Raw genomic sequence first — 13,063 nt, forward strand, 5'->3', positions numbered from 1 at the left:
GAAGCTTCCATCTCGGGAGGGAAGGGGCGATCTCCATTGTGAATCAGAAAGTACCCCCCTTAGTATCTTCACAGGGGTACTGGGTGGCTGCTGGTTAAGGGTCCAACTCTTGATTTCCGCTCAGGTCATGATCACACAGCCATGAGATAGAGCCCCACGTCAGGCTCTGGGGCTGACAGCTTGGAGCCTGCTTGGGATACTCTCCCTCTCTCTCTCTGTGTCCTTCCTCTGCTTGCTTTCTCTCAGAGTAAACTTTTTTAGAAAAGGCCCCTCACTTAGTATCTTCAAAGGCAAAGTTCATTGTGCCTCGGAGTCCTTTCCAACTGCTATCCAGAAAAGCTATCCCTCTCTAGAGACAATTATAATTGCAATCCATTTTTAGGTCTCCATACTAGTGTTGGCTATTTTGTATTTTTAGTCTCTTTAAACACCATCTACAATGTGAGTTCTTGGGTCTTACGACTTACTGATCTTTTATATAGTAGTGGTAACCTTTTCTCTTGAGACAATTCAGGAACACTAAAAATTGACAGGTTGTGTTTTTCTCTCAAAATAGAGTGCAAGCGGGGTGGGGGGTGGAGAATCCCAAGCAGGCTCTGCACTGACCCATGCAGGGTTCAGACTCACGAACCATGAAATCATGACCTGAGCTGAAACCAAGAGTTGGAAGGAAGCTCAACTGACTGAGCCACTCAGGTGCCCCTTTAATAAACTTTAAATATTTTTATTAAAAATTTTCAAAAATATTTTTGAGACAATGTGAGCAGGGGAGGGGCAGGGAGAGGGGGAGACAGATTCCAAAGCAGGCTCAAGGCTCTGAGCTGGCAGCACAGAGCCCAACATGGGGCTCAACTTCATGAACTGCGAGATTGGACGCAACCAACTAAGCCACCTAGGTGCCCCATAAACCTTAAATATTTTTAAAGCACAAAGTGCAATATGGCCACAATGCTGTATTTTCCCGCTACTTGCAGTCAAAGGGTCTTTGTTATAAAGGCCAAATTTTAGACCTACGTAAGATGTGTCAGCTGAAGCCGGAAGGAGTTTGGGAAAAGTCTGGGAGCGTGAAATTAAGTGGTAAGGGGCAGTCATGTACACGTGGGACAGAAACAGACACAAAAAGCTCACCTGCCCCACTAGGTTTCTACATATTGTGAAACAAGAGTTAGCTGCAGTTGGGGATTGGGACCAGGTCTCTAAATGGGCAACAAATACTTCGGCATTTTTCACGGTCAACCAGATTGTGATTTACTGGCAATACTTCCCCTAGGCAGGAGTTGTGCTCAGTTGCAGGGAGAGGGTTTGGGGACCTGACAGGCTTTCTGTGCCCGGCTCCTTCACCCTCCGAGAGAGCACGTGCTGGTCTGGTACTCTGGGCCATCTGTGACACAACCCTAGCACCAGCTCCACGGTGCCAGCAAGGCCAGGCAGAAAGCTTCAGCTCAGGGGTTTCTTCAGGGACCATGAGTGGGCAGTTTAAGGCCACTGTGTACATCCCCTATTTGCAGTACTTGATGTTAGTTCTCTTTCTTCCTATTCTACCTTCTACTTTTCCTTGTTATGTAATTGGGTGTCCCCTACCTAAAGGCAGACGTTTTGCTCAGCACTTGCACTGAAGCCGGTCAGTGTTTGTTACACAGCTTAATAAAAGTGACTGCATTCTCGCTGGGAAGTACTACTCCACGTTCCATGGAGTAACTATGACGTAACTAGTTGTAAAAGCAGATACTGTCCAGATTTAATTCTACCTCTTCAAACGTGTACTCAATAGCAAACCTGCACCGCTAGGCAGTCTCAGGTGCTTCTGGTGTTGTACTACCTCAGGCCTCACAACCATCCTGTGTGGTAGATCCATCGACAGACTGTTTTACAAACAAATACTAAGGCAGAGAAATACGGGGGCTCTAGGAGGGCCTAGACTAGTAAGTAGTTGCAGCCAAAATGCGTGTGTGCTATTGCTCCCACTTTTGAGAAGGCAACTAAGACATAGGTTAATTTGTCCAAGGTGTCAATACATGTACAGTGAGACTTTTGAACCCAAGCAATGGTTCTCATCAGATGTCAGCAAACCATGGCCAGCCTGTTTTTGTAGATTAAGGAGACACAGCCACACCCTCTCGTTTGGTATTGCCTATGGACGGTCTGGCGCTAGAATGGCAGCTAAGTAGTTTTAAGAGAGACCTTTGAGCCTGCAAAGCCTAAAATATTTTTTGTCCCTTAGAAAGTTTGCTGACCCCTGGTTTTCATCACTCAACACCATGATCTTTCTTTCAAGGTGTGCCTGAAAACACAGGGTGTGGTCAGGCTGCAATGGAAAACTTGGACATTTTCTACCCATCTGTCACAAAGTGTCCAGAGACAAAGGGGAACTAATTCCTTATCCACAGCAAATGGCGCAAGTCTTGATTTCCATCACAATCTGAAGGACAGTCAAGGAGGACAGAGACTTATAGATTGAGGAAACAATGAAAGATCAGAATCACCAAGAAACATTTCAGAATCACTCTTCTGCCTTAACTAGAATTAAAGCATTTGGGAGAGGTTTTGTATAAAATCCATACATACCACACCGCTTCTGGATTCAGTTTTTAGAAAGTAACAACTGAGCTATAATTTTATCTTCTAAGTGTTAGTATTTATCCATTCATATAAACAATATAATCTGTATAGTCTAGGCAATGACTGTCTGGACTAAAGGTCTGTGTAAAAAAAAAAAAAAGGGAGGGGGTAAGGAGGGGGGTAAGCAAGTCTAGTCCAGAATGGTTTGTTACCCCTGCCCCTCTGCTTCAGAAGTTCAAGTGTTGGAAATGAAAATCCCAGCCTCCTCGTTGCAGTTGGTTCACACTCTTCTGAAACAGTGGTACTCCCACGTTTGGAGCTAAGGAAATCAAAGACGGCAGCTTCTGGCCATCACTCCTTTGAGGCAAAGAGGAATAGGAGCAGTGATTTCTATGCAACAAAATGAAAGCCAAAAAACTGTTTTATCCAATACCTGTAGGCAGAATGAAGCCATACTAAATAAAACATTACCTTGCTGTGAGGGGCTTCCAAATTGCTTAAAATGCCTTAATAAAAATATAATGCTCACACCACTATTAATATGCACCCCCCTTATTTACTAGGAGACCAGGTGCATCAAGAATGTTTATTTGCGTATTATTTAGTGATGGTTCGGTTAGTCAAACTACAACTCCAGAGTTATGATAAAGTTGCCTCCCATTACAGAAGTGTCAAATTAGCTTTAAGACAATTTTACTTTTCTTTAAATTTACAGCATTAAAAAAATACTCCAAATAAGTTTTGCTACAAATTTCTAATACTTGTGCAGGTAACTTAATCCTTTGTTACAAAATACCCAGAAAACGTAAGAGCCACACACATGATTTTCCTCCAGAAATAGCTTGGATTCATAAATATACCATTGTTGGCTGACACGCAAGGCCACCAGGCAACTAAATTTGGTACAAAAGGAAAAAACATGAATTTTCATCTTGTGTAGATAAAATGAGGTATTAAAAATGTGTCCCCAGATAATTCCAAAGAACCGTTAGTTCATGAACATATTACAATTAGTTACAAGCCCTGGATTTCCGGATCATGGCACAGTAACAGCCTTTAATACCAACCTTTCCCTGATGAATGCGATTCAGTTTCAGTTGTTTCTCTATTTCTAGCCCGAGGATGGATCTGCACCCATTTACTTCTTTCAGGGATCTTACTGACTCTTCACTGGTCCATCTTCTGACTTTCCCATTAGTGTTTAAACCAGAAGCTACGAATCTTACCCGTAAGTACTTAGTACAGAGCTTTGCAGACACTAGATTCTCCAAAAACATGGAGCCATCTTCTGATCACACTTCCATTTCAACTTAGGCAGGCGCGCCACATTTTTAACATGTTTTAAGTGTTGTAATAATTTAAATTAAAAACAACAGCGACACTGCTATTGCAATCAGTACACGATTCGGCCTTCCAAACTCTATTCTACATAAGAAAGCACAAAGGAGTTGTCTTGACACATTTTACTCCAACAGGAATACAGGGTATAAAGTAGTTCCAAGTGTTACCCACACACGTTACAAAACAGTTGAGTAGGTGCCCACTGAAAGCAATGATTGTGCTGGTGAAGTCATTCAATGCTGTTCTGCAGGATACTGAAGCTTCTGGGCTAACAATGTGCTGAAAACTGAAAATATATTTGAAGGATATTTGCTACCAAGTGAACCATCTTAATTTTAGCTCATTCTTTCTATTCCATTTCAGATTTAATTTTAATAAAGTAATGCAAATCACTTAAAGAAAAAATCTTTAATTTTAAATTCTGATCTATGCATAAAATTCATTTTTGTATCGCGGTTAAATTTAGTACAAACTATAAAAGTGTTAACACTGAAGTTTCAACAGAAATCTATTAAGATCCCTTAGAAAAATTATGTAAAGAAACAACAGCAAGTCATTCACTGCTATGAGGTTAACACACAAGGAAAAAAATTTCATACATTTTACTGAATTTATCAGCAAATAATTTTAGGCATAATACTTATCATAAAATTAAAAGTCTGAAAGTTGTACGTGGCTCCCTATCAATTACAATTTGCAGTGAAAATACTAAGCCAGATCTTTTTTATCTACCAGAACAACACTAGTTTAAAAAAACTATTGGTTGAAATTTGCAAACTTTAAAGGGATACCAGTTGTGAAGGAATAGGTATATAACTTAGCTTAAATTAAAGTGGAAAATGGTAAAAACTAAATGCACAAGGAAAATATTAGGGGAAAAAGAAAACCTTCGAAGACATAGTTGCTACTCTAAAAAAATATTAGCTTATTCTTATATTAAAAACATTAAATGAATCAAAGCCAGACAGTACTGAATTTCTACACAGATCTCTTTGTACTTCAATGTTGTTTATTGAGTGAATGAGACACTACTGCCAGACATGCCAACGACACTTCACATTCAAGGGCTGGAAGCTGGAGAGCTTTCCAGATTGAGTCACTGCATAAGCCTTTTGGGAAAAAACTGAAAGTGACATCAAATATGACATCTTCATGCTTGTTTTTGTCTTCAGCTTTTTTTTTTTCTTCCAATTTTTAGATCTACTGGTTTGTTGGGTAGAAGGCTTCTTTCTACCCTACAAAAAGACTCACATCCAATTAATAGAACACTAGGTGTATAGCAAATTGTTTTAGTACACATCTACACCGAATAACTGATCTTAAAGCTGTTTTTTCTTAAATTTCCTTAAGTCTAATGAGAAAAATTAATTTTCCTTCCCTTTCACCTTCACGTGGGTGGCTTATACCAATAGAAAAATACTCTTCAGTGCTGCTGTAGGGCTTACAGGGAACCTCTTCAGTGGTACCATAGAAATCCTTTCACACCCCACTCTGAAACCCAGTGCTTCTCTTCCTGCTGTTGTGGCTTTGCAGAAGAATGGCCTACACAACACAACTCTACCGTTCTCTTTTGCTCAAAAACAAAACAAAGAAACCTAAACAAAAGGGTAAACGTTTATTTGGAGTTAGTTTTCTGGTGGTGATATTAAGGCCCTTCAAGCAGAGTTCAGGAGCTCCTGTATGGCTGCCTGCTGCTCGGGACTGAGCTGTGCTATGCACTCAGTCCACAATCCTCCAGAAGTCTAGGAAAAAACAATTTCATACATTTAGATTCAGTGAAATGGTCATTTAGAAGTATTTTACTAATCATCATTAGGTAGACTATAATAATGCCAAATACTTTCTGTCGATGTAGTTTGAGGAGTGCCATCATAAAAGCAAGAAATCTATGCATTTCTTTAAAGTTCATTTCACTCACACTGTTTTCTTCATCCAATCTAACCTGAAAAAGCTATATTAGGTAGAGGACACAGTCAAGTAAACAACACAAAGGAATAAGGAGCATAAATCACTTAAAAAAATTTGGTAGCTGACAGCTCATTTACTATTAAAATCTCATCTTTTTTTCTTCACAGACAATGCAAAAAAAACCTTCTACAGGAATATGCGCTAAGCACCAAGTGGAAGGTTCGAAGAATCTCAAGTTTAAGACAAACATTTCAGTACTGATAAAAGATGAGAACATATAGACACAGTATACATTAAGTAATCTGAAGGTTGGAGACAAGAGAATATAAAAATGAAACTTCCTTTGCTCATTGGGTACCTATTTTTTTCCTTGTAGAACAGAAAACAAAACACCTCCCCAAGAAACTGTTTTATTTCCGCAAAACATCTTACCTGTACTTGGCGGACTACATTAGCCAGACGTTTGGCACAAGGATCTTCATGTTTAATTGCCTCATGCATTTCTCCTTCTGCAATTATACTGAATATTTTGGGCAGATTGGTATTGTTGGGGCCAAGAACGATTGGGTGATTACTGACCAAAGAGAAGAAAGCCATTATAAATGAAAATTAAGGAAAAATTACGCAAGCACTCATATTTTCCTATATCCTTCCCCCAATATGGAATTCTGCTATAGGATCTTTATAAAATGATTATGCATTCATTAAAATCAAATTCAGTGGCAGGAAAACCAGCTAATTTTATTTATTAGCTCTTCAGTGTTTTCCCATGTAAATTAAGAAAAATACTTGGCTCATCTCAGGTTAGTTTCAAGGGCCAAACAATAAATAGGACGTTCTAAGTGCCTTATAAATAACTTGTGACTTATTTAAAAAAAAACAAAACAACAGAGCTATTACTAAGAATAGCAGTTTCTTATATGGCAAAATGATTTCCAAATAAATGTGAAGTTCAAAAGGATTTATGGGCATTTTAAGAGTAAGCCAGGGGGCGTCTGGGTGGCTCAGTCGGTTAGTGTCCGACTTTGGCTCAGGTCATGATCTCGTGGTTTGTGAGTTCGAGCCCCATATTGGGCTCTGTGCTGACAGCTGGGAGCCTGGAGCCTGGTTCCGATTCTGTGTCTCCCTCTCTCTCTGCCCCTCCCCGACTCATTCTCTCTTTCTCCCTCTCTAATAAAAAAAGAAAACAAAACAAAACAAAAAAAAGAGTAAGCCAGGAAGTAAACGTCAGGCAAGTTTAATGGAAAGAAACATAACAGTGTATTTAACTGGGATTCCAGTCTTTGTCATTAAGAGAATTTCACAACAGTCCTTTCCAAGGGAGATGATCAAACAGCATCATGGAGAAGTGGTCACTTCAAAGGCAGTAGTAGATAAGGAGTGTGCAGTCTCCACCAGGGTTAGCACATCCCTTAATGACAGTTCTCAGTGGGAACACACAAATACACTTGTGTGAACCTGAACTTAAACAGATATGAAGGAATATGCTCACTGGCCTATTTCTACGAATTCCAGATGAGTGGTTGTAGCCCTTGGAGTTATTCATGAATAAAAGCAGTAATTAGTAGTGACAGAGCCTCGATCTGATTAACATTTAGGAGAACTTGGACTTAGAAAAACACACCACAGAACATGCCTTTGATTTGATAGCTTCTGTAGCCTCCAGGTTGTTGCAATTCTTAGATATACTCATGGACACAAAAGAGCATTAATAATGCCAGAGCCCAGGGCCAGATCTTGATTACCCAACTGGAATACTTTCCTTATACCACTAATTCTTGAATCCAAAAACCATGGTGCTAATGACATACTTTGATCTCATTATACTAACACATGATACATGTCAATTCTACTTCTGTAAAGCGGAGATTAAAAAAAAAATCTAAAGCCAAATAAATAAACAATAGATAAATGGGGTGACATTTTGGTGACATAAACGGGCAACAACATTAAAAGGGAAACTTTTTTTTTTTTTTAAGTAGACTCCAATGCCAAGTGTGGAGCCCAGTGTGGAGCTCAAACTCATGACCCTGAGAGGGGACCCAAGCTGAGAGCAAGAGTCAGATGCCCGGGGCACCCGGCCAGCTCAGTCAGTTGAGCATCTGACTTTGGCTCGGGTCATAACCTCATGGTTCGTGAATTCGAGCTCCATATTGGGCTTTGTGCTGACAGCACAGAGCCTGCTTTGGATTCTCTCTTTGCCCCTCCCCTGCTGGCATGTGCACGCACTCTCTCTCACAAACAAACAAACATTAAAATTTTGAGAAAGAGTGACAGAGCGTGAATGGGGGAGGGAAGACAGAAGGAGACACGGCATCCAAAGCAGGCTCCAGGCTCTGAGCTGTCAGCACAGAACTGACATGGGGCTCGAGCTCCCGAACTTTGAGATCATGACCTAAGTGGAAGTTGAACACTTAATCAACTGAGCCATCCAGGCACCGCTATGAATGGTTTAAAAAAAAAAAAAAAAAGAAGAGTTGGATGTTTAACCCGAGCCACGCAGACACCCTTGAAAGAGAATCTTCTTAAAACATTATGTTCTATAATGCCTCATCTGTTGAATTCCATAAAGAACAAGTCAAACTAGATCTAACTGTAAGGCAGCGTTAACTGTGATACGGTTTTAAAGACAACATTATTAGAAACCTATACATCTGAGGGGCTGTGCACAGGAAACACTGTTTAGAGAGGAAGAAAGTGAGGTCTATTTGTCCTTTTTCTTACCTTTCGATCAAGTCACACAGATAATTGAAAGTCTGAACAGCTTCTTCTTTATCCTCATGTAGTGGAAGCCAAGACAACCAGTGAGGCAGGACTTCTTCCACGTTCACACAGTCAGGCTTGAACTTCATAATCTTTCCCACTGCTGAGATGCAGTTCTCTGTGGCATTGACGTTTTCTTTGGTCTTAGAATCAGCAGACTGAATAACTCTTACCAGCATTGGAAGTGCTTCTAAAATAAGCAATTGCAAAAAGGTCAGTTTTTTAAAACCTCACATTTTCATGCAAAGCCAGTATTTTTTATATAAATATTTCTTTTTATCTTCGGTCCAGTTATCGATTGTAGTGAAGAATTATTGAAGTGTCCAGCCCGTTTTGTTTTCTCGGCTGCAGAGCCAGACCTAAGAAGGCAAGGAGGATTGCCCCGGCATGGGCCGGAGCACCAGTGCTCCACTAACTGGGAGCCCAAGAGGTCGGCAGACTCAACATTCAATTCCCGATCATCTCAGGGTACTTCAAGCTTTTAAAAGCCTCCAGCTGTATTCCTGCGCTGGCTTTACAGGGACCCCCATATGTTTTAAAAGTCCTATGCCGGGGCGCCTGGGTGGCGCAGTCGGTTAAGCGTCCGACTTCAGCCAGGTCACGATCTCGCACTCCGTGAGTTCGAACCCCGCGTCAGGCTCTGGGCTGATGGCTCGGAGCCTGTAGCCTGTTTCCGATTCTGTGTCTCCCTCTCTCTCTGCCCCTCCCCCGTTCATGCTCTGTCTCTCTCTGTCCCAAAAATAATAAACGTTAAAAAAAAAATTAAAAAAAAAAAAAAAAAAAAAAAGTCCTATGCCGCAGCTGGGGTGTACCTCCCAAGCCCAAAATGAACTCTACTCTGGGGGATGGGGGTGGGGAGGCTCTGATTCCACTCAGATTTCATTTCCATATCTCCGAGAATAAAGACGGTCAATTTGTATATGTTATAGGTGAGACGTTTGAAAAAGGGAAGAAGAACACAGCAGAAATAGCTATATAATGTTTGGGGATGTGGAAAAGAGAACGAGAGAGCGATAAAAGGGATGACTGGGACTGAGCAAAAGAAAGTACCTGTACAGAAAGGCCGGTAGTTCTCTCCACCGTACTGTGCCATGACACCCAGGCCATACGCAGCTGCTTGCCTCACTTCGGGGCTGCTGTCACACACATATTGGAGCATCGGCCTTAAAAAATATTCTGCGTATTTAAAAGAGGCTGGACTACAGTGTTCTATGACATCATCAAAGATGCACAATCCCCATTGTCTGTCTGGCCATGGTCTATGTGGACACTATAAAAGAGATCATCTTTTAAGCTCTGAATACTGGAGTACACGAAGAACATTAAAAAAAAATTCACTATAGGCTATCATGTAAGTGATAAGCTTACATGGATATTCCAGATACAGGCAACGAAAAACACAGTAATAATCACTTCTTGTGAATCCTCAAATTACAACACAGACTTAAGGAAGTACAGGTTTAAAAGACTTTGTATGATTTTTTTATAAAATCCCACAATTTGATATCAGCATATACTGGAAGAACCAACAGCAGCAACAACGTAGGTACATTTAATTCACAAAAAAGACAATGATAATGCTGTATTTAAAGAACAACAAAAGTTATGAAGATGTTAACTTTATATATCCACTCAACAGGCTAAGTCCTATGTGCCTAAGTTTTTAAAAAAACGTGCTGCACTACTAAATACAAGATTAAAAGCCAAAGTGAGACAAATTTCTATTGATTGCTTTTCATGTGTATTTTAAAGACTGAATACATAAGGCCATCATCCAGAATCTATGATTGCTGGCTGTATGTAACAAGGATTTTAAGGGAGTCCTCTAGGGTCCACTGAAAAAAACTAATTATGTTGATAACTGAGCAGGGCACGGATAACCTGAAATAATGAAAAGTCATTTGTATGTCTTTGGAATGCATTCTGATTTAACTGAACTATGGAAAACCTAATTAGCAAACTTCTAGCATGTATCAAATGAGAAAATATCAAGGGCAATGCAATAAACCTGAGAAAATCATGGAAACTCTTTAGGATTTCTAAGGTCCATTTTAACCTAGAAGTGTGTTTTCAAGTGCTGCACTGAAACAATCCCAGGTCAACTATCTAAAATAACGGTCAAAGAGAGATAACACTTACAATTAGGTTGACAATTAACGGGAGCAGCTGTTCAAACCATGGTAACACCTTTTCCTTGTAGCTACTGAATATTGAGTGTAAAATGTCTGACACTTTGGTCAGAATATAAACATCGTTATCATCCTAAAAACAAAAACACACACAACACCCATATGTATCAAAAGGCATCTCCACTACTACTGCTAACAGTAACATTCATTTACAAAAATCTAGGAAGTGCAGAAATTAAACTACTCATCACTGTAAGGGCACCTCTACGGCTGGGTGTCACACCTCCCACCTGCCGACAGAAAGAGAAGTGCGGCCAGTACTGCACTTCCTCCAAAGACTTTCCTTGGAACATACTTACATTTCAAATTCTGAAACAGAAGTGTTTTTACTTCAGTAGTACTTTTTGCTTTCTGCAAGAATGTTTCTAATTTTGGAGATGGGTGGAGAGATGTGGGGTCAGTTAACTGACAACACCTCATCCCTGGGAGCAATTTGTGTGTGTCAGCATGGGAGCACCCTGCACAGAAAGGGATGGACCACCCCACACAGAAAGGGGATGAGCCGTGTGCGGGAGCACCCCGCACAGAAAAGGGACGAGCCATGCGTGGGAGCACCCTGCACAGAAAGGGGATGAGCTGCGCACAGGAGCACCCGCACAGAAAGGGGATGACCCGAGCACGGGAGCACTGGTCCACCAGGATGGCTACGTGCCACATCCTGGAACCTAAATATGCAGCTGAAATACATCTGATGGCATCAAATGGTTTGATGAGGAGAGAACTGAACAAAGCAACATAGAAGACTTATTTCAACCACTGCATGTGTATTATTTATAAGGAAATTCTCACTATCCTGTGATCTGGTAGAAAGACAGCTGTTGTTACAAAAAGATCTGGCCTTAAGCCCTAGACTCGCGGCAGTGTGTGGCTTTAGACAGTCATTTAACACCTGACTTTGAGTCCACTAATCTTTAAAACAGTGAATATGCCAGCCAATAAAAATTTGCTGAGAGGCATATATAAAAGAAACACTAGGTGAACTTGGAAGTGCTGTCATGTGGGAGGTATTGCAGCAAAAACACTCACACAGCATCCAAAACACAAATCAGCTAATTGCAATTACTTATTCTCTAGATTAGTAAATGAAATACATGTCAGATTCTTCTGCTAAAAATTACCGATAATTACATCAGAATGACAAGTCAGAAATGAATTAGAAACTTAAGCATTTAAAAATGTTCCAGATGCAAATGATCATATAAATTAAGTTCTGAAGGGAATAATTTACCTCATCTTGTAGTGACTCTTCCACCTGTTCATCATAGTCTTCATCTTGTCTTTTAACTAAAACACACCCAAATAAATGTCTTTTTAAACGGTCGCCAAAACGGTCAAGGATTACATTCAGAAATAAAAGTGTGGAGAACTTACCTTGCCGCAATTCTTGATTTTTAAAATGTTCTTCAAGTTTAGCTTTCAATATGCCTCCCAATTCTTCAAAATGTTCATTATTAAGGCATCCATCTCCCATTACTTCAATGCACTAATGATGAAATTGAGGAAAGAAAGCAACCCATGAGATTTAAGTGTTTTAAGAGTCAAAAGTTAAGTTCTGTTAAGAATAACACGGAAGCATGAGAAAAATTAACATAACTCAGTATAGTCGAAGACTAACGATTAAATGAGTAGATTACACTTGCTTGGTGTATGTTCATATGACAGTACTTCAAAGAAAATAATTTAAAAAATATTTTTATCTTGAACATGTCCTGAGCACATCTTCAATGCCAGGCATTACTGCTAGGAGCTGACATCTCAAAGATGGAGCAGACTATCCAGCTTCTTAGGAGCTCAATTACCACACACACGGTCTACACAAACACAGTGGGGAGAAAGGACAAGGGGGTGCTGGGAGGGCACTACAGGCTGAGGAAATCACATGCACAAAGGCCCACGGGGGCCTCGTTTGTTAAAATAGAAGAAATGTGAACTGTAAGAGTGTAAATGGGGACAAATGAAAGGTAATGAAGAACTTTTAAACCAAACTGTGGAGCAGACCATGGAGCCGTGAACAATGAGGGTGACCAGGAATACTGGGAAGAGGAGTGCAAGTATTGAGCAAGTTCATGCCTGAGAAAAGGAGAATAAACTGGGAGGGAAAGAAAGGAGAGAGACATCGGGAGCAGACCAAAGGAGGCAATCTCAGCACAGAGAAGACATAAGGGAAAATGAAGAGCAGAGGCATCTAGGAGAGAATAGGACAGAAAGTAGGTGTGAGCTGGAGATGAGCCAAGATTCTGCAGTTGGATTATTAGGTAAATGACGGTGGCAACTTATCAAGACTGGACTAAAACGTTAAAATA

At 40.4% G+C, this 13,063-nt stretch overlaps 1 protein-coding gene across 1 annotated transcript in view; it reads right to left on the bottom strand.

Annotated features, from left to right (window-relative positions):
• Positions 1-3,131: 3,131 nt before the first annotated feature.
• IPO5 (importin 5) overlaps positions 3,132-13,063 on the bottom strand; it is a 60,095-nt gene continuing 50,163 nt past the window's right edge. The window contains exons 22-28 of the mRNA XM_040487213.1: positions 12,132-12,243; positions 11,989-12,044; positions 10,711-10,833; positions 9,622-9,841; positions 8,533-8,761; positions 6,241-6,382; positions 3,132-5,642 (exon numbers count right to left, since the gene is read on the bottom strand). Coding sequence (XP_040343147.1) covers positions 5,556-5,642; positions 6,241-6,382; positions 8,533-8,761; positions 9,622-9,841; positions 10,711-10,833; positions 11,989-12,044; positions 12,132-12,243 — 969 coding nt within the window. The 3' untranslated portion in view covers positions 3,132-5,555. The remainder of the gene's footprint in view (positions 5,643-6,240; positions 6,383-8,532; positions 8,762-9,621; positions 9,842-10,710; positions 10,834-11,988; positions 12,045-12,131; positions 12,244-13,063) is intronic.

The sequence above is a fragment of the Herpailurus yagouaroundi genome, unplaced genomic scaffold (assembly GCF_014898765.1).
Source record: "Herpailurus yagouaroundi ecotype Mexico unplaced genomic scaffold, PumYag 164, whole genome shotgun sequence".
Taxonomy (NCBI): Eukaryota; Metazoa; Chordata; class Mammalia; order Carnivora; family Felidae; genus Herpailurus; species Herpailurus yagouaroundi.